At 35.7% G+C, this 25473-nt stretch overlaps 1 protein-coding gene across 2 annotated transcripts in view; it reads right to left on the reverse strand.

Annotated features, from left to right (window-relative positions):
• LOC111046950 (glutamate receptor 1-like) overlaps positions 1–5721 on the reverse strand; it is a 351004-nt gene extending 345283 nt beyond the window's left edge. For both annotated transcript variants that reach the window (XM_039431259.1, XM_039431260.1), the window contains exon 1: positions 5555–5721. In XM_039431259.1, the coding sequence (XP_039287193.1) occupies positions 5555–5681 (127 nt within the window). In that variant the 5' untranslated portion in view covers positions 5682–5721. The remainder of the gene's footprint in view (positions 1–5554) is intronic.
• Between the last annotated feature and the right edge of the window lie 19752 nt (positions 5722–25473).

A 25473-nucleotide genomic window follows, 5' to 3' on the forward strand; every position in this document is an offset into this window, starting at 1 on the left:
CACATCATCTTCAGGTTTTTTTAAAGGAAAATGTATGAAGTAGTTAGTGTATAAAGTATTTATTACTCAATAGATACAGAGCATTGAAGTATCACTCGCAGGACTACAGTACTACTTTTTTCAGATACAGAGTCAATTGAAGGTTACAACCTTTTCCGAAAGTTACAACTTGTGTATCACTACCACAACATGTTTCTGTGATTCTTTGACGTACAAATTCGGTTGACCAGCAGAATGACTGACAAAACACGGTTGACTGACACAGGAATGACTGACCAATTATAGCATCACTGAATGGGAGGACTAATTAGAGCTACACGGTTTGGGAGGACTGTAAGGTATTGCGCGTAAATTAACATGCGGCACATTGCATTGCTCTGTTAATCAGAACCAACATACTTTGAAACCGAATTCCTTGCGTACCACACCTGCACGAATATTCACCACACATTAATAAACAAACCAGTCAAAATATCTGCTAACACAAGGAAAACACTGCATGGAATGATCTCATCTGAAATCTGGTGCTGGATTTCATTCACATTTCTGTCTCAATCAGGTGCTCTGGAATTTCACAGTATTTCCACCGAAGTGAGATTCACCCTAATGTCAATATTGTTTCAATGAGAAGCAATCATTGATGTGATTTAAATGGAAGGAATGTTAACATTTTTAAGTACATCCCACCGTACACAAGAATGATAGAAATTAGTGAAGCTGATAACGTGATGTATGAATTATTCGCACCTGAAGTGAAGGCATCGATTCAAACTATCAGCAAGCATCTACCGTGAATAAAATAATGTTTCCCATTCAACAATATATGACAAATTGGAAAGAATCTCACTGAACCTGTCAGAATATTTGAATTTCGAATTATCTATGAATGCCTTGCATTTTATCAATTATCTGATCTGTTGAGTGAGGCTTACATTTAATCTGAGGTTTCCAATGAATTATTGGAGAATTAATTTAGGAAATCAAATCAAGTATTTGGGGAATTGTTGCTGGTTAATTATTGACGGATGCTGTTGCATTTTTATTTTTGAATGTATTGATTGAATGCCTCGAATAAATTTTACCTCAATACAAGGAATGTAACAGATTCAGGATACTTACCAATATTAGGGAAAGTCCATTTCCAGAAATAGTGCTATCTGAGAAATGAATTCCTTGATTTGCATTGTTTCTTGCATTGTTTCGGAAGATAGAATAGAGTACCTTTTTTCAGAATTGAATAGCTCAATATTCTAATTCAAGCAATGAGATGACCATAGTTAAATCTTGAGTACCAATATACTTCATGCAGATTAAGATAATTCAAAATTCAGGAATTCATCCATCCATCAGGGAATAGAAAATCTAAGTAGTATGAAAAATCCAATAATTCTCACTTAAAAAATGTTATTGATATGGTGAAACATGTTGTGAATTAAATTTTTCAATACTAGTAGTTCTGTGAACAGTAGACCTTGCGAAGTTATAAACCACAGTCTCCTGTTCAGACTGTGTTTGGGTTGTTGTTTCGACAACGCTAATAATTTTATGTAAACAGCTATGCTACTATCAAAAGCTTACCGAGTTGAAAGCAAAGAAAAGTCGGGAGAATATACTAAGCTACATCGATTTATCAATTGAATACCTCATTGAATGCAATTAATAGTTCACACAACAACTGTTTTTTCCACTAAGTTACATTGATATATTGAATTGCATGCAATTTATAATCCACTCGACAGCTGATTTATGATGTATAATTCTAAAGTCTGATTTTCACGGTAATATTGGCGTTGGAAGGAGACTCTTTTTCCTTTTGTATTATCCTTTAAATGCAAAATTTCGAAAAACCTTATGTATACGTCGAAGCGAAATTCAAAAAGAAACATATCTGTCATATTTCATGGAAAACTATTGCTGCGTTTCGCTTTAAATGCGGAACATATAAACATAAAGAGAAATGCAAAACCGTCGACTTAAATCTTAGACCTCACTTCGCTCGGTCAAGAAGGTATCTAGATTCTCTAATTCCTGATGAATAATAGTAGCCCTAACCAGAAAGTCAATATTCATTCAGTTACATATTCAGATATTCAAGAAATACTAAAGGAATCCTACACTACAGGAAATACTATAGATAATACAGGAGATCAGGATATACAGAAGATATTCAGGATACACAGGAATTGTGTCAATCCATTGATTTGAGCTCCAAACAGCTTATAGCCAATTTCAAATTGATGTAACAAAAGTAATAGAGAGTATTATTCCTTGGAGTATTGAATGAATGAAGCTACGCTACGCTAAGTATTTCTAAAATGAATCAACAAACCTCAATGAACGAGTAGACCAATCGAACCCAATAACCTGGAGTCGAATAAAGTACAAATTTGTAACAGATCGAGAATCGTTTTGCAACGTGTGGGATTCATTTTGAAATTACAGTTTTAGTTGGTTGAATGAGAAGTTTTCATGTTTATGGGGGAAGCTGTCAGATTGAAGTGAACATCTAGACGTGAGTTTGAAGATTGAACTTTATCTTTTAAGCGAAATTAAGAGAGATTCGCTGAGCGGATGTTTGCAACAGTAGTCAGAGGGAGTAAATATCAGTCAAAGACTGAACTCCGAGGACTGAAAACACACGAAGACCAAAGACGATCGAGCAGGTCGAATAAAACAAATCGCCGGGCACACTTTTACGAGAGAACAAATAAAACTCCTCTCCTCAATACTCACTACTCTGTGATAGTACAACGATATCGTCCGAAGAAGCTGTTCAAATAATATGAATCGTATTCTCTATTCGCATCTATAAAAATCCTTCTTTTTTCTGAAGTCCTCATCTTCCTCGTCTTGTTCTTGTTCATATTCTCTTTCTCTCACTTTATCGTCCTATTTTTCCTCGCTCTCTATCGTCTTGTCTTGTCTCTGCTTTTCTCCTTCTTCATGATATTCCTATCATCTTCCACTTATATTTTGTCTTCTTTGCTCTTCATTTTACTCAACTTCTTCATTTCTGCCTCTTCATCCCAGCTCCTCCATTTTCTTCCCAATATCTTTGCCCTCCTTCTCATTCTCGACCCCTCCTCTACACTACTTCAACCCTTTCCTCTATCCTTTTTTATTTTCGTTTCCCTTCGGTTCCGCTTCTTCTGCTCACCCTTCTCCATTTTGGTTCTTCTAAATTTCATGTTATCTCCTCAGTTCCACTTTTCATTTTACTCTTCTTACTCACGTTTTCTTCTATGATCTTTTGTTTTACGTTACTCTGATTTCTGATCCTCCATTCTCCATCACTTTCCTCTCCCATTTCATCCTTCTCCTTTTTCTCTTCCTTCTCCCTTTAGTACTCCTCCTTCATTTCGAACTTATTCCTCTTCTACTTGTGTTCCACATTGTTGGTTCCACGTGAGAGGCAGACAGGAGAAGATCAAACAAAACAACTTACGTTGCAACTTTGAAATATTTGCTCATTTCGCAAGACATTGAGCCCTCTCCCTCTACTTCCCTATCAAGCATGTCGAGTGGATCTATCCCGGAAACTTTTCGTTGGAATGTTGTCTTGAAGAACTCAAGTTTTTGATCCTTGGATCTTTATTCGAATGATGGTAATAGCATAGGAAAACATGACGCAACTAGTCATCATATCAGGCTGACACAGCCAATCTGTACTATCACTCTAATTTTCAATTTTCTTACTTAATTAAGTAAGAAATATGTGCTGTAATTGATTGACCATTTTGTCACTTTTGAGCTGCATAATGTTTTCCATATGAATATTATTTTTAATATCTTTTACATTCATAGACTTGTGAATTAAACTAATTTCACATTTCTGATTTGAATTTGAAAATAACATACAAGCGAATAAAATATCATCACTCTATTCAATAACCAAAAAATGATTAATAATAGGTAATAACATACTTGTCATGGAAGAGAGATTATAACAGTGATTGAGATGAATAAAGTGAGGGAATGAGAGAGAGAGAGAGAGATTGAGAGTGAAAAAGAGAGAGACAGAGAGTAAGTGAGAGCGCGCTGTTTTATACAGGAAGAAGATCACTAACGCTAGTGATATCCAACATCCCTTATGAATGAACTCTTATTCAACCAATGCCAACCATTTAAAGTGAATCTTATAATAAAGACGATCCAGGGTCAAAACAAAGGAGATAAGAAGGCAGTAATCGTATTTGGCTTTCCGGCCTCCTTTGAGGTTTGGAGAAATTTAGACCAGCTTCGGGCAAGCTATGAGAGAGAAAGAATGAGTGAGAGAAATGCTTTGACCCAGTAATACTGGAATTGTCAATACAAGAATGAATAAATTATTATCAAATCCACTCATTTATAAAGCCTTAATCTTAGAACAATATTGTTCTCTCTTTGTATTGTAACTCCATTGTATATCTCAGGTTCAGCGAAACCATATTCTAATGTATTCTTGAAGAGAGATTTATCACTTTCAGGATAAAGTGAATCAATCTTGAAAATTATATTAAAATAACATTCATTACAACTATATTGGTGTGGGAGAGTAGTAATCTTGTAGGAATAGGATTATTATAATAATATATAATATTATATTATAATAATATATATTATAAATAGAAATATATAATATTTTTTTATATTCCCTGGATGAGCAGAAAAAAGAGCTTTATGGAGCTCCCACATTATGTATTATTTATTAAAATACAAAAAGGGGTATTTATTAAATGTATTATAATTATCTCCATTCTCATCTGTTATATTTACAAAAAGTATAGGATTTATACTTAGAATGAATTACATTGCATACACTGGTTTTTGTATCGTATACATATCATATAAACTATTCTATCATAAAACAGTCATGATTCAAGTTAGTTCCTCATAATGAATAGAATATACGGAATATGGAAGAATAGATGGATAGAACATATCTAGAAAAGTAACCTTCATTATTTATCCAGTATCATATAATCATATACTGGAACCATTAAATCCAACTTTGACACCAACTAGAAACAGTTCATACTCATTGACACCAACTAGAAACAGTTCATACTCACCAACTGATAACACAACGATGACTATAAGCTGTAGCACAGATAACTTGATTCCAGTTCAACTGTGGTAATAGGTACACTTGTATCAATAATAATTCATTATGAGGAGTATCCACACAAAGATTCTCATATTTATATTTTACAATTGCATTATAATAACTAGCCACACGTAGACACAATAAGTAGGACGTTGACTTTTGATCACATAGTTGTAAGCACACATAAAACATCAAGAATTGAGAGATTACTCCCAGTAAAATACCAAACCCATCAAGGATTGAGAGGTTACTCCCAGTAAAATACCAAACGTAGAAGTAGTACCATAAAATTAACTACTCGTGGTAAACACTAGACGTAGTTACTAAACGTAGAACTTGACTCTGATGCCGTTTAGAAATAGTATAACCACACACATTGGTGTCACCAATGATAGCCGATGATTATAGGTTACACTCCTATATGAATGGTGATCTTGTCTTATGATGAATCGTTGCAATAGGACTCACCTAGCGGTATCTTGTCGACATTGGTGGTGGCCTGACAGGCAACCAGGCTGACGAGCAGCAAAAGCAGGAAGCAGGAGCAAGAGCACTTTTGCCGTCGCGGCGTCACTACTCCGCTCACACGCGACATCCAAGCCAAACCTCGCCCTCGGTGCTACTGAACTGATGTGAGCGTCCCGACGCTGCTATGCCCTGCTATGCTGCGTGTGACGTCACAGCGCCAGGCGCCTGCCTCATCCAACGCAGCTTCCCTGTTACAGTCCCCCTCTTCCGCCGTTCCTGTCCCTTTCCCCTGCCCTATTCCCTACGTCTCTTCGTCTGTCCTCCCTTGTACCCTACGCATCCTTCTCTTGTACCCTACTTCTCTTGGTCCATCCTGATTCGTACCCTACGCATCCTTCCCTTACACCCTTCTCCTTTTGGTCCATCCTTCTCCGTACCCTTCGCACCCGCCACTTGTACCCTATTCCTCTTGGTCCATCCTCCTTCGTACCCTACGCATCCTTCTCTTTCTTGTCCATACTCCCTTATACCCTGCGTATCCATCCCTCAACACACTACTCCACTCGGTCTATCACCCGTTGTACTCAGCACTCCTTGCTCTGTCATGCCTTCTTCCCTAACCATCCTCTCCACCCGTCTCCTCGCTTACATATCATAATTCTCTCTTCCTCCAACTCTTGCCCTATCCTTCCTTGTTGCACTCTACGCATCCTTATCTACGCTGTACCATCCTTCTCTCCTCAATCCTTAGTTTCCTTTTCCATCCTACACTGTAGCCTACACTTTTTCAATTGAAACGGATTGAATAAATTGCTGAAATAAAAGCATGATCATTACACAAAAAAATGTCTTTAGTATAAAATATAAGAAGATATTGAAACATAAGTAATACTATATTAACAATGTAATTTATCCTCCTATCCTCTTTTGTACTCTATTTGTTCCTGAGTTCGCGTCAAATCATTGATTTTAACTTGTGATCTCAGTTATACCAAGGAGGAGATACACCGTTTGATACTAAATATACCGTTCGATATTTGTATTATTTCTCATTGGTTATATTTCGATCCCAAATATACAATAAATGATCCAATATATTCTGATTACTAAAATTAACACTTTGCACAGAGATGTTGTGGAATTTCTCCATATTAAGGTGAAATAAAAAGATGTTGTCAATTCCACAAAGTTTTTATTTGAGTCCAAACTAGTTTCGATGCACTTGGCATCCACCACTCAGTCACCATGGCACCATGCATCAGTCTACCACTGATGATGATGCCAAGTGCATCGAAACTAGTTTGGACTCAAATAAAAACTTTGTGGAATTGACAACATCTTTTTATATCACCTTAATATTCTGATTACAACCAGGAATCATACAATGAATGATTATTATTGTGAAAAAAGCCAAAACTGTTATTTTACTGAACTTCAATGAATAGAAACATATTCCCAAAATATTCATTACAGAACAAAGAAGACAATCGTTTTAAACAAGTTACTAGAAAAAAATGAGAGATACAGTGCATGCAATATACAAATAAATAAGAAAATTATGAGAAAAGCATAAGTAATTGAAAGTAATCCAAGTATAAGTAATAAATACAGAATGAAGGTGATAATAAGTTATAGAAAGAATACAATTGAGCATAGAAACAGGTGGCACTGTGAAAAGAAAGTTGATGAAAGCAGAGGGGAAAAATGCGTTAATAACAACAAATATTCGAGTATAATAGTTGAGGAATTTAAACTGTAGGTTTGATTTACTCTATAAAACTAATAAGAAGTATGGTCATCATATTAAGTGAACCTATTCCGCCACTGTATTCCATGAGGGATAGCCTTAATAATGCGCCTTCTAACCTCACTAATAGGGCCATGCACATCAACACTTTCACAAAAATATGACGTAATAGCTTTGCTGCAAACAATACAATTCCAGTTCCGTAGGATCAAAAGCTGTGATGAAATTTAATGCACTGAATTGAATTGAATTTGATTACTTCAAAGTATTTCAGTGAATTCAAAGCTAAAAACACACACACACACAATATAATCACTGTAAGTGGGCTTCTAATACTGTAAATCACTTTGTGTTGATTGATTATGATTCGACAAAATGGAGTTAGGCTATCGTTGAAAATGACGTAATGTGATCAGCCGATGGGCGTGCTTGGGCGTGGGCTTGTACGGAGTGCCTAGAATTTACTCGCACGTGATTGGTCGACGTTGTGTGACGCAGTATATCTCCCATCTGACTTTGAAACTGCCAATCACCAATAGAAATAGAGAGGGGCGGTTCATGCTTTGAATTTCATTTTCATGCTTCCCCCAGAACTGAATTGATTATCACTGAAGGTTAATTTTGAATATTCTACCAGTTTTTTCGAGCTGATGAACTTGTAAGACTGGAGGTTTTGAGTAGAATCAGACATCGTTGGGAAGTTTAAACTATTCTCAAATCGATGAGCTGTACTTGCTACTCTTAAAATGGATATTAATTTTGAATCAATATGTTTAATGAAGTCTATTAAACTCATGCAATATTTCCACCAACTCAACCTTCAGTTGCAAACATTAGGCTATCTTACAGTTTACATAAAACTCTTGAAACTGAATACAAGCATGAGGCAATATGTAAATGAACTCGGATTGACAAGAACTATCATGAAGTATGATTACATTAGAATGGTTCGGATTGAAAGTCTCTCTATTGGCTACAATATAGGTATTCATTGAATGGTTTCGAGGAAAACATATTTTATGCTCAAAGTAGAGTAATATACAAACTTTTTCTCGGAAGAGTTAAGACCTACATAGGTCTATAAATAGAAATAAATTGAAAAATGCATTTGGTCAAATGCCAATCATTTATTGATAATTATTATTGAACGAAAATCCCAATTAAATGCTGTAAATAGCCCCGAAGACTTCTGCTACTGCAAATATTGACAACAGGGTAACCAGCTAGATGAAAATTCGATGAGCGCTACTATACACAAATACAGTATCATCTGTCAGCCCGGAAACTGAAAAATAAATTTGTATAGTAGCGCTCATCGAATTTCCATCTAGCTAGCTGTTTACCCTGTTTTCGATATTTGCAGTAGCAGAAGTCTTCGGGGTTATTTACAGCATTTAATTGGGATTTTCGTTTAATAGTATCTATGCCTACATGAGTATTAACACTATATAAATTGCATTCATTCTTGGTAATTATCAAAATATTCAACTCCAAAAATATAAGTCATGATAATTATATTAATGGTTGAACGTATATGAACATGGATCTCCTATGATCGAAAGCACACTGACCACAATAATTGCTATTATCTTACATGACCACTAACACTTGAACGCATTCATAATGAGAGCTTTCTCTGCGTAATTGAATTTATCAAGAGCGAAATTCGTAGAAGGGCGTAGTTCACATGTGATGAGTGTTTTTGTAGCTGGCTGCCATGCCCTATCGTGTCATGCTCAAACATGCAACTCTGGTTGGTCTTGCTAATCGAGACACTATATCTATTTAAACTCTCATATTCACATTCATATCTATCCAGTTATATCTGTATCTGAAATATTCATATAGATGTTTATTCATATCTACATCTATTCTATCTGTGGAGTTGGTTGCTTTTTGTCAGCTTCGAGCTGCACTCCCCTATATTAGCTCACTCACTAAACGATTCAAAGAGCCTACAATAATAAAATGTGTACTTTCGCTTTGTCATATTGACTCAAAAGTATGACAATATTTCATTTGTTCATGAAAGGAATTTGCTGAGAATTGGGAACAATATTTTCCGAATAGTTTGTGTGAATATTGATGATCATACACCAAGCTCTCATATAACGGAAATTCAATTCTATCATTAACAAAATATGCTTGAATTTGGGAGCAGTACGCTTGATTTCCGAATAATTTTGAGAATATTGATCATTATAATTCCAATTATCTTCTAAAACTATTCCAATCGGTAATTATCGTTGTTAAAGAGGCTGAATATGTAACAATAGTATATTTCGCACCTAGAGCAGAAAATGCGATTTTTCCGGCTCGATATCGGTTTTCAAGTCCGAGGCCGTAGGCCGAGGACTAGAAGAGATTGAGAGCCGGAAATACATTTTAGCCCGTGGTGCGAACGCTATTTTCCGCCACACACAAAAATAAACAATATATATATATATATATATATATATAATATATATATATATATATATATGAGAATTGTTGTTGAAAGCAGAAGTGGAAGGTTATAGCTGTAGCAAATCTGAGGTGATCTGAATATCAGGAAACTGTCCAAGTATTTTTATTTTTCATTCTGATTTGTCCAAATAACCTAAGAGATGATGTTCAATTATGTGGAAGGTTGAGTTCATACTTTTTTATTCTTTCAAATGACAATAAGGTGATATTATTATAAATGTTCTAATTATTGAATAATGAGCACAAATAATGAAAAGTTTTTTGATCAGATGTTTTTTGATCACCTTTCTTAATTCCATGTTAGCGGCTGGGAAGGGTACTCTTTCCAGCCTAGGCCGGAAAGAAACCTGTTCTGACGTCAGACGAGAGTCGTCTGCAAACAATGTCTTTCAGATCTACGTAGGGACTGGAAAACAGCTGCTTTCTGTGCAGTGTCTCGAAATAGTATAAATCGATATAGCAGATACAATTCCATTGATTATGACTGGCATTCATTTGAGAATAAAATTCATAGGATTTGAAGCGGCCAGCTCAAACAGTTTGTTAAAATAGTACCAGAATCCATAATGGATTCTGTTATGAAAAGTTTCGAGAAAATAACTATTTTCGAAAGCTTTTGACCGTTTTGGTCTCTGCCTGTTGCCTCCTCTCTTGATTACCTATATCATTATGATTTGATACACTGTTGATGAATAGAATAAATAAATGGAAGAAAGCACTAGAATAGACAATGCCCTTATGACAGCATCAATGTTTGAAACAGGCGAAAAGGGTCGAATTAACCAAATGGAATCAATATGATTATATCCCACACCATGAAAATCAAACCGATAGCAAATGGTGATAGTTTCAATGAGCCAGGTACCATTTTCAATTCAACAGCTGATATTCACGTTGAACGGTTAGCATTGATGGGAAGCATTGATGTTATACATATAGCATGCTGACAGTTTAAAATAAATTTCACCACAAGTGCTGATTGCACCGATTCAAACAAATCGAACACTTTTAATTACGTGAAATCTCGTACATGCAGGAAAATAATCCAAAAAGTTTCGTTCAGTATAGTAATGCAGTAGTGGAGAGTGTATATTTACTCCAAACTGCCAGTATTCCTTATCAATAATACCAATGCACCTCGTCTCTTCAATGCTGACAGTTTAAAGTGAATCTCACTATATAGCAATTCCAATGTAGCAGCGTTCCCAAGCTCTAATAGGTGAAACGTTCGGTGACTTTTTTCACCACCCGTTTTTAAACACCATTCCAACCCTTATCGTAGCCCGGAAAACTAAAGACAAGCGAATTTTCGCTTCTCGTCGATTGCATTTAATTTGCTTGTAGTTGTGGCCCATTAGGCTACCAGTGGTCACAAAACACATTAGAGCTGCTAGTTCTCGGTTCCACCGCACACCATCGGTGCAGCGCTAGTGTCGTTACACAAATATCCTCCCAATGAAAAAGCAGGTGACATCGTTCGATGCAATCTCTGATTGCACAGACCAATCTGCTAGAGTTGAAATTGGCAATGACTATAGTTTCGAACGATATTACAGGTTATTTGCTGGATTAATACTATAATGAGATCCACGTTATAAAGTCAGCACCTGACTCGTTTGCTATTCTTGTCGGTCATTGTACAGATCAGACAGCCTAATGATCCTTCAACACCGCAACGTTACCAAAGAAGGCTATGAGGAAATAAAATAAATATCAACATTTTCAATTCCTTTCCATTCCTTCTTCTTCTTCTTCTTCTTCTTCTTCTTCTTCTTTTCTTATTCTTACAAACAAGCATTAGGCTATAACCTGTTCCGACTCATATCTGGCTATATTATTTAAAAAAAACATAAAAATCCTTATTATTGACATCGCGTGCGTGGTCTGCCAACATCTCTTTTGCCTACTGGCTGATAATTATAGACTTCTGATGGTATTCTCTCAGCTGACATTCAATGATCCCTCTTTTTTACTTTCCTTACCCTATAATTACCATAGGTAAGGAAAGTATTGCTTTCCAAAAAAAATTAAGGTACCCTAATTTTGAGTTTTCTATACGTTTCAAGGCACCCTGAGTCCAAAAACATGATTTTTGGGTGTTGGTCTGTGTGTGTGTGTGTATGTGTGTATGTCTGTGAACACGATAACTTCATTCCTAATCAACCGATTGACTTGAAATTACAAACTTGAGGTCCTTATACCATGAGGATCCGACAATAAGAAATTCAATAAAATTCAATTCTAGATGGCGAAGAAAATGACGGATAATTACTAAAAAACCATGTTTTTCACGTTTTTCTCGAAAACGGCTCTAACGATTTTCTTCAAATGTATACCATGTATAGCTATTTATAAGCCCTATCAACTGGCATGAGTCTCATTTCTGGGAAAATTTCAGGAGCTCTGTAATATTCTTGAGAAAAATGGAGGATAATGACTAAAAAACCATGTTTTTCACGGTTTTCTCGAAAACGGCTTAACGATTTTCTTCAAATTTATACCATGGATAGCTATTCATAAGCCCTATCAATTGACATGAGTCTCATTTCTGGGAAAATTGCAGGAGCTCCGTAATATCCTTGAGAAAAATGACAGTTACTAAAAAACCATGTTTTTCACGATTTTTTCAAAAACGGCTCTAACGATTTTTTTCAAATTCTTATTATCGGATCCTCATGGTATAAGGACCTTAAGTTTAAAATTTCAACTCAATCGGTTAATTAGGAATGAAGTTATCGTGTTCACAGACATACACACATACACACACGAGCCTGCAGCTGCGAAATGATTTTCAGCAATTCTGAAACTGCTAAACAGGATTCCCGCGCTAATCTGGTGACTGCGCGCCGGTTATTAAGGGCCAATCTGTGACTGCCCTTAAGGGTATGGGAATCACTCTCAATCGTCCGAAACGCTTTTAAATTAATAGTCTGTATATCGACTATTATGAGAGGATAGAAAAGATTTTTCACAGACACAGTCTGTAGAATAATATCCGGAAGACAACAGTTTGTCGTTGTCAGGGTAGGAAAGGATTTTTCCAGGATTTTCCACAAGGAAAATATCGAGTCAGAGACTCCTAATTCAGGAAAAGATTTCAATAGACTTTTCCAAGTAATTGCCAGTTTAAGGACTACCACAAGATCGATCTCTAATCTGCAACTGAGATCACGGGAAAATTCGTGAATTTTCCACAGGGAAAACCAGCAAATAATATTTGCTATTAAAGAAGACAGGTTTCTAAGAATTTTAGAAAGGATTCGCGGTTCTGAAAACCCGCGACTAGGACGATCTCGAATCTGGAACTGAGATCAGGAAGGATTTTAACACAGGAAGAATTAAGAGAAAGGATGCCGCAGTCTAGAAACTTCGGCGAGGAAGTCCTCAAGCTGTACCTGAGAGCTAGAAGGATTTTAGAATAGGGAAAGTGAAGAGAAAGAAAGAGAAAGGACGTCGCAGTCTACCAACTTCGACAAGGACGAACTCAAGCTGTACCTGAGTTCTCAAGGAAATGATTGGAATTTCCTACTAGGTATTACAGCAAGTCAGAAACTGCTAAGCGAATTTAAAATACAGGGCCACTCTATAGTATGAAAGCCAAGCAAGGAAAACTTACTATAAATGATAATAATTTCACTGCAGGGACAAAAATTAATCGAGAAAACTATTCTCAAAAGGAACAGGGATTTTCCCACAAGAATAAAAATTAATTGAGAAAAACTATTCTTAAAAAGGATAGGGATTTCCCTACAAGAATAAAAATTCAATGGAGAAAAATTACTCTTTAAACTGAAGGCCACCTTACTACAGAGAAGGAACAATATACGGACTACCAGTCCTGACATACAATTACCTGAATCGACGTGGATACTGATACGGAGAATAGCGAACCGATTCCCACTTCCCGTATAATAATTAAAAACGTTGTGAAGCGACAGAGTCGAGACTTAAAAATTAAGCCCTCAAAAATAATCTGCTATAAGAGCCTAGCTAAATTTCCCACTCAACTATTTGTAGCACAAACTTGAGATCCCTTACAGGTTTCAAAACCAAGGATAACTCGTTCACCCCCAGTGATACGAATTTAGGAAAAATAACCGACAAGAAAGAAAATCCCCCAGGAAGTTCTATCTTCGAATACAGTCGGCAATTCGACATACAATATTCCATTCACTAAAATACAGAATAGAATATTAATCCTCTAGTACAACACTATTAGGAGCGCCGCTCGAAACGCAGCCGTACACGAACCCGTTCACCGAACAACTGCCTCTCTCCCAGGTCTTCTTGAAGCAGCACCAGGTCGCTGAAAATAAGGAGGCCGTGGGAAAAGAGCTTGCCGACCAATGGGAGTCTGAAAGGACGATCACGCCACTGGTCATGTGACAGGGTTTGACTCAGCTGCTCCTGATGTTAAGGGTGCAGCTAATGATGACAATGATACTAATTACTACACTAAATCAGGCCGGTAAACAATATTTCTATTCCAGAAATTTCATGAAGAGCGATACCAACCCGACTCGGTAGCCGCTTATCGTTTTGATGATACGGCTGCTGCTGATTCATAGGGATTGGCGACGATCGTGATAATGTGCATACACAACTACAAGTCCAACAAAATATATATGGAAGTCGACGACCCTATTCTCATTCTAAAACAGAATAAATTCGCTAATTTTACATTAGACGACGGCTCTCCATCCGTCACAAAAATTCACTTTGTGACAACATACACACACACACATACACACACACAGACCAACACCCAAAAATCATTTTTTTGGACTCAGGGGACCTTGAAACGTATAGAAAACATGAAATTAGGGTACCTTAATTTTTTTTGGAAAGCAATACTTTCCTTACCTATGGTAATAGGGCAAGGAAAGTAAAAAGAACACAGTCGTAGTCAAGATATTTCATCTGTAGAACAACTGTTTTGACTACTTTTGGAAAAATCATCGAATTCCACAATTCACACAAAGGAAAAAGTACTCTGAAGACAATTATATATACACATATACAGTAGTATGATCGTAGTTTCAAATATGTTGCCGCCAATCGTCATTATATTATTCCCCTAAATTATTCTCGTTTGTGAGTGTACCACACCAGATTTTTTTCAATGATTGGAAACAAACAATATAATTTCTTGGCGAATGAAAAAGATTTTAAATAGAACTAATGATTACTAACATTAATCAAAAATCAATAATATGTCAGATACAACCTCTATCACATTTATCACTGAATCTTATTATATTGAAGCTTCACGATATTAGAGGAGGATGGAAAGATGTAATTGGCAACTATGTAGTCCTATTATTTCCACCGTAGACTTTATAACGTTGATCTCACTATATAGGAGCTACTATAATAAGATTGACTATGAACGACAACAATTCAAGAGGGACCTGCTTCAACTATGTACTGTGATGAAGAATTAATAATTTGTACATGTGGATGAAAAAAATGAATTAATTTTCTTTTAATGGGAAGAATTAGTGTTATTTATAAGGCATGCTGACAGTTTAAAGTGAACCTCACAATAGTGTTACATTCTAAAACTATGACTGAAATGTCCTCTGTTTAATCCCTTGTTGATCATTTCAGACGTTTTTATTCAATGAATATTGGTATTCTTTGTACTAATTATCAATTCTTTATTCACCTTCTTCTCATGTTACTTATGAAGAACTTTGTGATGTTGAATCGGGAACAGTTTTCGGCTATAATGCCTGTTGTTTCCATACCTGTTTTCATGTTTGTAAATAAATAAATTTTGGTAACTACATTCCACGACAATGATAAATAATAATTGTTTTTCATCAGACATTTTGAAACACGGAACGATGGATCACAATCAGCACTGACTTTCATATCTCATCCCCTAATTGACAAGAACCAAATCACACTGGCAACTGGCTTCAATCAAAGTACCTCTGCATTGTGAGACTGTAACTAAATCACATTGCCTACGTTGTGATGTAGGCGGTATACATTATTCCACGGGGAGCAATCTCTCCAGCCTAGCACACAATAATTGCGCCCAAAGAATGATTTGTACGCTGTAATTTGTGATTACTGTTGTTACTTCAACACACAGTCAGGCATCACAGCTGACTTCCCCAGGGGTGAGGTGTGAAAAGAGCAGTTTGAGAAGGTGGAGAAGAAAAAGATAGAAGGAGAAGAAGGAGAAGAAGAAGAAGAAGAAGAAGAAAAAGAAGGAGGAGATGGAGAAAAAGAAGAGGGAGAAGAAGAAGAAGAAGAAGAAGAAGAAGAAGAAAATGAAGAAGAACCAGAAAAAAATGGTGGGAGAGAGTTGTAAGTAGCAGTAGTAGCAGGAGGAGTAGAAGGAATAGGAAAATGAAGAGTAGGAGGAGGAGAAAGAGGAGAAGGGGAAGGGGGAAGACGACAATGATGACGAAGAGGAGGTACAGAAAGCAAAGTAGAAAAATATGTGATGGAGGAGGGTGTTGATGAGAAGCTGGAGGAGTGGGAGGTGTAGAGGAAAAAAAAAGACTAAGGAGAATGAAGACGAAAAAACAGAAGAGAGAGGTAATGAGAGGAATAAGAGAGGGAGCGAGCAGAAGAAGAGAAGAGTTGATGTGAGAACGTGGTGTAGGAGGAGGAGGACGTTGATGGAGGAGAAGGAGGAGGAGGAGGAGGAGGAGGAGGATGAAGTATGATGAGGAGGAGAAGAAGGAGAAGGAGGATGAAGAGGCATCAAGATGCCGACATAGAATCACTTTTGCAACTACAGATGATGTCTGCTTGTAGGATTCTCAGGTTTATTTGCAGGCAAGTTTATTCCACTGTTGGCTTAATCTCTTTTTCAGCGAGCAGGGTGGCAGATTGAAAATTACCGTTGCCGGTGAGAGACAGAAAAGGTGAAGAGATGAGAAGTAGGAGAAAAAGAAAATAGACAGATTATTAAGAATTAGATTTTATATAGATAAGAATTAGATTAGATTACATCATGTACGTTCTCAATCAATGGCCCTGGCCATCCAGTATGTGGCGCATAGGATCAGACACTTCCATAAAAACCAAACCGTTGTCGACTTCCAGTACCGCAGTCCGCTCTGGGACAGACTGTTCCTCGAGGCGTTACGTAACACTAGCTTTGAGGGTGTCACGGTGAGTAACGTTTCAAATAATCTTGAAATATTCTTTATTCAATAATTCTTCATACAATATGAAGCCTCAGGGTACGAGCAGAACGATCAGGTCGATAAGTAGATTTCAGCTCGCAAGTGTTCATCTATATCTGTTCTACTCTATATCAACGACTGCAAATGCATAGCTGTTTAGTGGCATCACTCTTTAAGGCGACTTACTACTTGTTCTTTTCGCACCCTGCTTATCATGTTCGCACTTTTAAAATGTGGTTTTCAATGATGCAACAATTGTATGGGGATAAGATAGAAGAGAAGAAGATTAGAGGTGGATAAAGACAGGAAAGCATAGAATATAAATAAGAGTTGGAATAGATATATAAGAGATTATTGGGAAAACTATAAAACTGAGGGCTTCGATGAACAACGTTTTGCTCAAACTTTAGTTTTAAATAATGCCATAAACAACTAAACCTCTATTTTTCCCATCAATCATTGACGTATAATACACTCTCCTCTGAAAGTCTAAAACTTACCAATACACTTTGTTAAAAATACATGTTTTTCCCGGACGATGATCATCAAATTGGAAGGGTGGAATCAGTACCTATAAGATCCAATAAATCATAATATATAATTGATTCAATGATACCCAATTAATCATTAATATGATATGTAATTGATATACAATTGATCAACAATATGATATTTCAATAATAGCTTGTAGAAATTTGCCTCTGTGAATAGATAAATGAATATTTGATCAAGAAGAATGGATATCAAAGATACTGTCATGAAACAATATAGAAGAAATGCATTCATAGTAAGCTCCGATAAATTATTGTAATCAGTGCTGAATAAAAATTGCAAGTTTACAGTACTTGATACAAGAGTTGTACCTGGACGGGACATTTTGAGAGCTATAGTAGAGCACTGGTGACCTGCTCATTCAACTATAACTGTGAGAAAGAAATATTTGTTCAATTATGACATAACACGAACTCAAATTGAATCAGTTAGTAAAATCTTTCGCAAAGTTTTGCTGCCACATTTAGCTTTCACAAGACCTGGGTAACCACCACAGTATTCTTGTAGATGGATATATTTATTATGAAAGACAGCTTCAGTGAGATCCAATTTATGCTGTCAGAATTTCTTATAAATGATTCCAACTCTCCCCATTGAACCAGTGCTGAAGTTTGTTGACACAGAATCCCACTGTGTGAACGTTCATAAAATACAATTTATATGTATTAAAGAGCTATATCCTTAAACGACAATGTAATACATGCATGGTTTCAATGCAACTGGGGTGGATCGAGACTATTCGACAATAGATATATCTTTGCTTTATCGTCGCGAATGTTTAGCGGACATAAAACTCATCTAACAAGTAGGACCAACTTACTTTGGATCTGTTACTACGAGAATCGACACCAAATCAGATCGAGTTTCAGAGAGGAGAGAGAGAAAGGGAGTGATAGAGAGGATGGGAGAGGAAAGAGAAGTAGGAATGTGAAATGAGTGACAAGAGAGGAACAGAGGAGGAGAGAGAAAGAGAGATGAGTGAGAGTGTGTGTGTATGAGGAAGAGTGAGTGAGAGAAAACGAGATGAGAGTTGAGAAAGATATGCTGATAAGAAAGAGAGTTCGATGAGGAATGGAAGGAGAAAGAGAGGGTAGAGAGTGAGGCTGATAAGGGAGCAGTGATAAGGTGGCAGACAAAGGGTTGTCGGAAAACGATCGTGTGAACACTCTGAACGACACTTTAGAAAACTTTCGACCGCAGATGAAGTGACTGCAATTCACTTCTATCAGCATTCCTTATATGTACACCCCATCAATGCTTCCCATACAACCAAAGCTGACAGTCTGAAGTGAGACTTACAGCCATCAAATTGTCAACAACTACAATCAAGTGCTCCTGTGCATGTGCGTGTGTGAGTGAGTGAGTTACTTTGCGAAGTTCCTTAGCACACACATGTCTACCTCTACATAGGAACAGTCCATTGGATCATCCTAGTTTGGGGATATCATTACGAGCGAATTGGTTCTCAATAACTTTTGTTCATTTTCGTTCATATTGGTAGACGACTTTCAAGAAATTCTATCACATTATAAAAGTACACCGAGTACATCTATACAAATTTAAATCCTCATTTTCATCATTAATATTCTCAGTATAGGTAGCTAGTCAATGAGTTCTAAATAAAATGGATTGGAGAATTATTTAGCTTCATGGGATTGGAATCCTGTTTGAAGTACGATAATTGATCTCAATTTATTGAATTAAATGGTACAAAATTCATAGATTAAGATGGTGTAGTTGTTTTAGATTTTCATCAAGTCGGGGGGGGGGGAGGAAGCATAAACCTGTACCGCGCCTTATAATCGTTAATACTGAAGAATGCGAATGGGATACAAGATTTTTTGGTGGTACAAAATGGTACAAAATTATGGCCTAATTTTTTTTTTGAGACAGTCGAGGAACAGGTCTATGGAGGTTGAATACAAATACTACCTACAGATTAATCAACGGTGTATGAACGTGAAACTCATATTCATAGAAAACCTTATTTCAGGTCATATTTTCTATTGAAACCCAAATATCATTTCACAAATCAAGGTTTCCACAATTTTAAACTCGAGATATGTATCCTGATGAGTGATCAAGCAATAATCATGAGATATTCTCTAATGTATTCCAACAATCGTCTTGGAATGTATCTAACATTCACTCTCGTATTGTGAATGTTCTTCATGTTCGATGAACACCTCTGATATGGGAGAGAAAAAATAAAAAATAAAATCAAATTTGAATGATAGACCAGAATTATTGTAACCGGATGGATAATCCAGATTGAATTATAGTTCATATGAAAAACATGAGAATAATATTGAAGGTTGAAGTATAGGGATGATAATCTATGAAAGCAATAATAGAATGAGTCAAAACATACTTGAGAATGATAGTAACAAGCACTATGTACTATACAACAGGATCAACGTTATTGAACATATTATGTAATTCATTCGTATGGTTCTGAATTAGTGAGCCCTCCATGTTGGAGAACTAGCTCAAAAATTCCGCTGATATTTTCGTTATCTGTTCTATTGAGTCTCACGCTTATTATTAAAGCATGATTGAATTTAATGTACCAAAGTAGGTACATCTAATCATACTAGACAGGATCTTTTCAGTAGTATGTATTTCTCATCTGAATCTCAACTTTTGAGTTCACTTTTACCCGGGCCTGAATTGTTCTCCCAAGATGCCCATATTTGGGGCATGGGATAACTCATTTTGAATGTATCTCCGGACATACACACTCAGAAACGGACAACAATTCGAACCTTGAGTCAAAAGTAGCAGCTCTCTACGCTCCTCCAATAATCTCATGAATGGATGATGAATTCTAATAAAGTAAATGTATAATGAAAATAGTCCTGAGATAGCTCTGGAGAGATATTTGATATACTAAGAGAGAAAACAGCGAGAGTGAGATATACGTAGCCGGTAAGATATCAGTGATAAAGTCTCCTCCCTTACGGTGAGCTCTCAATCATCTGTTCTCCCTCTTCAGTCGTCATAAACGTGGCAGCACTCCTTTATATCTGAGCAATCATCCTTATTGTGGCGGGACTTGGAGACACTTTCCCTGGTGCAAAGGCATCCCTACTGCTTCACCCCTGTCTCAAAGTGTTTCTTCCGCGCTTTACTATGTTATTTTAAACGCGAGTCTCTCCCTCAATCATTCACACACAATCTCTATCTCACTCTTTTCTAATTCTGCTCCATTCCTCTCTCTCTCTCTCACTCTCTCACTAACTTTCTCTCTCTTTCTTTCATTACTTTCTTCCCCTCTTTCTGTCTTCCTTCATTTCTTTCTTTCCTTCTTTTTTCTTTCTCTTTCTCACTTTCTGTCTTCATGCAGCAGCACTCAAGTCAAGTGCCGAATAAACTAGCTCACTATTTCACTGCTACTTCAGTTGTCAGTGTCGAGTCCAACATCCAAGATCATTCATTCTTTCTGGAAGTCAATTCAAATTTGACTTTCTTTTGTTTTCTCAGCCTATCATAAAACAGCGATGTATTGATGTGGATAGGTAAAGCTCCACTAGCTGAATAGAAAATATTTGTTAGATTCCACATTATAGAAGTGATTTATTTGCTTGGATAGAATGGTCAAAACTTTGATTAGTTAGATCATAAACTGTTGTTTGATCATGAGATAGTAGGAAGAGTTGAAAATATTCAAATTCCAAATTCCTCATTCTTGATCTCAAATTTTTATTTCGAGCTTAATTGTCTAGGATTTTCAACTGAAATCAACCTATTTTAAAAATAAATGTCATGTTTATAGTCATTGCATGAATTAGGTACTCGAAAATTACATTTGAGGACTCAGATCGAAAAGTAAGGTCCATCAAATTTAATGTTGATCAGATTCTGACAATTCCATCAAATTGTCGGCTCATTGGTTTGCATTGAATTCGTTATATGACGTCACTCAATCACGGTTGAATTTCATGGACGTACAGAATTCTCTCATCAACACCTATATTGTGAAATTTGCTTATTACATACTGAATAATGGTTCCATGCTTGCCAGTTTAACTTGGTTCCTACGCATGATTATATTATATTTTAAATTGATAAAAATGATAATTCTTCTCTGCGTTTAACAAATCAGATACTACAAAGGAAAAAAATCGAAATGAACACAAAAAGGCTTATTTATTAAAATGTGAGGCAGAACGTGGGAAGCACTCAAAGTATATTGCAGAGAACGAATTCCATCATTGTTATTTGAAACGCAAAACTGGTGAATCAGTGAATGTAATAAAAATCAGAGAAAGATCCAATTGAATTAGGACTTGTTATTCAGTAGCCACTCACAACGCTATCAATCTGCCTCTTTTCAATCCTTCCTAATAAATTCTTCTCTTCTTCTTCTTCTCCTTTTTATTCTTCTCTCCCGCAGGAAGTCCTTTATGGAAGTCGGTGAAAATTATTATTATGAAGTGTTGAATGAGAAACGAATATTGAAACGGATTAGAGCTTGATGAAACACATTCTGGCAGCATTGATTGAATGAGATGCATTAATGTTTCAAATGAAGAATGCTGACAGTTTGTGGTGATTAGGAGACGTTCTGGCAGTCGTCCAGAACAGCTCTGGAGCCGCTGGTTCAGAATTATGAGGATCCAGAAATTATGTCTGCCCGTGTCCAATTTATCAGCTTGTATGAGACAATATTGTGCATCACTTCCCAATGAACTATGATAGTTCAGGCTCTACGCGGATGTCAACTTTTTCACATAATATTATTTATAGCGTGAAGAATGCATTACTTAATATTTTTATCTGCACAACATTCAACTGCAGAAAAATAATGTATAACTACTTATTAAATTACAATAACTAGAATATTCGAATAACAAAAAACAGAAACCATCCCAAAACTTGTCCTGTCCCCAATATTATAGTCCATTAAATTATCATTGAATCAATTACTGCACAAATAAGAGCTACGTACAACATCAAATCAATAATTATAATGATCTCTTCATGAATAAAGTCTCCATTACTTGAGAATAAATAAATTATAGATTTATATATCCCAATTCTCATGTCACTTAGAGTGCATGGTTTGATATGTAATAATATGCAACATTATATAGATTCACATTCTAATCATTCAAACACCATTCATTTACAATTGGCTTTTTATAATAAGCCAATATATCTATATCATAACATTGGCTTAGCATATTACATATCAGCTGACGACAAAATCGGTGTCTAACAAGAGAAATTGAGAAAGGATATCCTCGATAGAATGAATGAAAAAGACTAAGAAATTGTCAAAAAACCACTGATTTATTGATAATTAGAAAGACCGGTTTCGGTTATTACACCATTGTCAATCTCTGATAAACTTTGATAAACAGTTGATATTGTGGTAATTATTCATATTGAATGAAAAAGACTAAGAAATTGTCAAAAAACCACTGATTTATTGATAATTAGAAAGACCGGTTTCGGTTATTACACCATTGTCAATCTCTGACTGTTTATCAGAGTTTATCAGAGATTGACAATGGTGTAATAACCGAAACCGGTCTTTCTAATTATCAATAAATCAGTGGTTTTTTGACAATTTCTTAGTCTTTTTCATTCAATATGAATAATTACCACAATATCAACTTCTCAACTACACAAAAAGTGAAACTCGGTAGAATGCTTGAATCTTCCATTGGAAGTCTTCTCCTCCCTTTTCATTTTATTTAATCAAATTCTTTACATACAAAGGCTCACAGAGATCCATAAAGAGCCTTATTTACACAATTAAATGAAACAACGATTTAACTTATATACATTTTGAAATATAGTAAATAAAGAAAAGAAAGAAAAAAAGCATTTACACAGTTGAAATAATCAAATTAATTACATTCATATAAAGAAAAATGTAAAAAAAGCAAAAAGCATTTACTCACAATAATCAAATTAATTTCATTATTATAAAGAAAAATGTGAAAAGAATGAAAGTAAAACAATCCTTTCCAAAGATTCTAGAGGAAAATACAATTAAAAAAAAAACTATTTAAAGATTACGAGAAAGAAAATAATAACTAATAAAAAAAAAAGCTAAGTAAACAGAAAAAGAAAAGTCTTAAACTAGGAGAGTTCCAGCCAGAGTTTACAAAACAAATCATCTCAAAAACGAGCGTCTTATGATAGATTCAGTTCACAATGTTTCTTATATTCATTGAATGAGTTCGAAAAAGGATCAATGTGTTCATTCAAGCTATTAAACAGTCGTAAGGTTTTATAAAGGAATGAGTTGTAATGATGGTTTGTTCTAGCAAAGGGAATCTCAAACAATATATTCCTTCTAGGTCTTGCATATGGTACACTGAAATTAATTAGGCTGATAAAATATGGTAAATGGACGTTATGATTCAAGATATTATATAATAGCAATAGGGCATTCAATGATCTCCGCACCTGCAATGACCGGATATTAAATAAGGATCTCAATTCACTAGTTGGGAAATTGAATGGACAGAACATACGGAATTTCTTGATGAAAAGGTGTCTTAGAAATCTATTTTGAATCTTCTCAATTTCGTAGCTATCAGTTACATTAGCAGGACCCCACACCATAGATGCATACTCAAGTTTACTCCGTACCAGTGCATTAAACAGTTTTATACTTACATCACAACTAGTGAAAGGTTTTGAATTACGAAGTATAAAACCAAGTAGCCTATTAGCACTGCTAAGAACGTGATTAAATTGGTCTTTAAAATCAAGAGTCGAGTCCATCAACACTCCAAGATCTCGAATGCTATTGACATACTCTAGATTGATGCCTGCTAATGAGTAAGCGTACCGATCATAATTCCTCTGTCTCGTGTAAACCATAAACTTGGTTTTTGAGATATTTAATTTTAGTTTATTTCTATGACACCATAGATGGACTCTATCAAGATCCTGTTGTAACTGAGCACAATCGTCAACACTCCTTATTAATTTATACAATTTTACATCATCTGCAAACACTAGGATCCTGGATGCAATAATGCAATCGGGAAGATCGTTTATTAAGAGTAAAAACAAAAGAGGCCCAAGATTCGATCCCTGAGGGACACCTGATGTATTTGCATAGTCAGCAGATTTGTAGCTATTGAAATGTATGTGTGAAAATCTATCAAATAGGTAGCTGCGGAAAAATTTGATCAAATCAGTTGAAAACCCATAAGTAACTAACTTTTCCAATAAAACTTCAAAATTAACTGAGTCGAAAGCTTTACTGAAATCGAGATAAATCACGTCTACCCGATCCTGACTATCTAATTTAGAAGAGACAAATTGAGTAAATGTTAACAGATTACTTACAGTAGACCTTCGGGGCATGAAACCATGTTGGAAAGGTGATATGACGTGTTTTACATGATTGAATACTATATTATATAAAATAGATTCAAATACTTTGTCAGGTGCATCCAATATAGAAATAGGTCGAAAATTAGATATTAAATTGGGTTTACCAGATTTATGAATGGGCGTTATACGGGCATTTTTCCATTTAGTAGGATATTTATTGGTTTTTAAAGAGAGATTGAAAATATATTGTAAAGGTTTTAATAGAATATCCTTACAACCCTTAATAATATAGGCAGGGACACCGTCAGGACCAGCTGAGCGAGTTGCTTTTAGCTTATCAACCGCAGAGCTGACCCAATCATCTGAAATGGAAGGGATAATCAGCGTATCAATGTTATAAGTGGGTCTATTGGTATCAAGGTGAGGTAGGTCATTCCCGGAGAAATCACTGTCCCTTTTTATACTAGCATAGATCGATGAAAAGTAATCTGCAAATGCCTGAGATACGTCTGAGCCAGTGTATTTACAACCATTTAATTCAAAACAATCATTCATCATTCTAGATTCTCGTTTACTAGAAATATAATTCCAAAAATGTTTTATGTTCGAATTCAAATTATTCTGCAGATCAGCTATATAATCTTTGTAACATTCAGCAATTTTTAACTTTATAATTGATCTCAGATTAATAAATTTAT

Source organism: Nilaparvata lugens, chromosome 6 (genome assembly GCF_014356525.2).
Source record: "Nilaparvata lugens isolate BPH chromosome 6, ASM1435652v1, whole genome shotgun sequence".
NCBI lineage: Eukaryota > Metazoa > Arthropoda > Insecta > Hemiptera > Delphacidae > Nilaparvata > Nilaparvata lugens.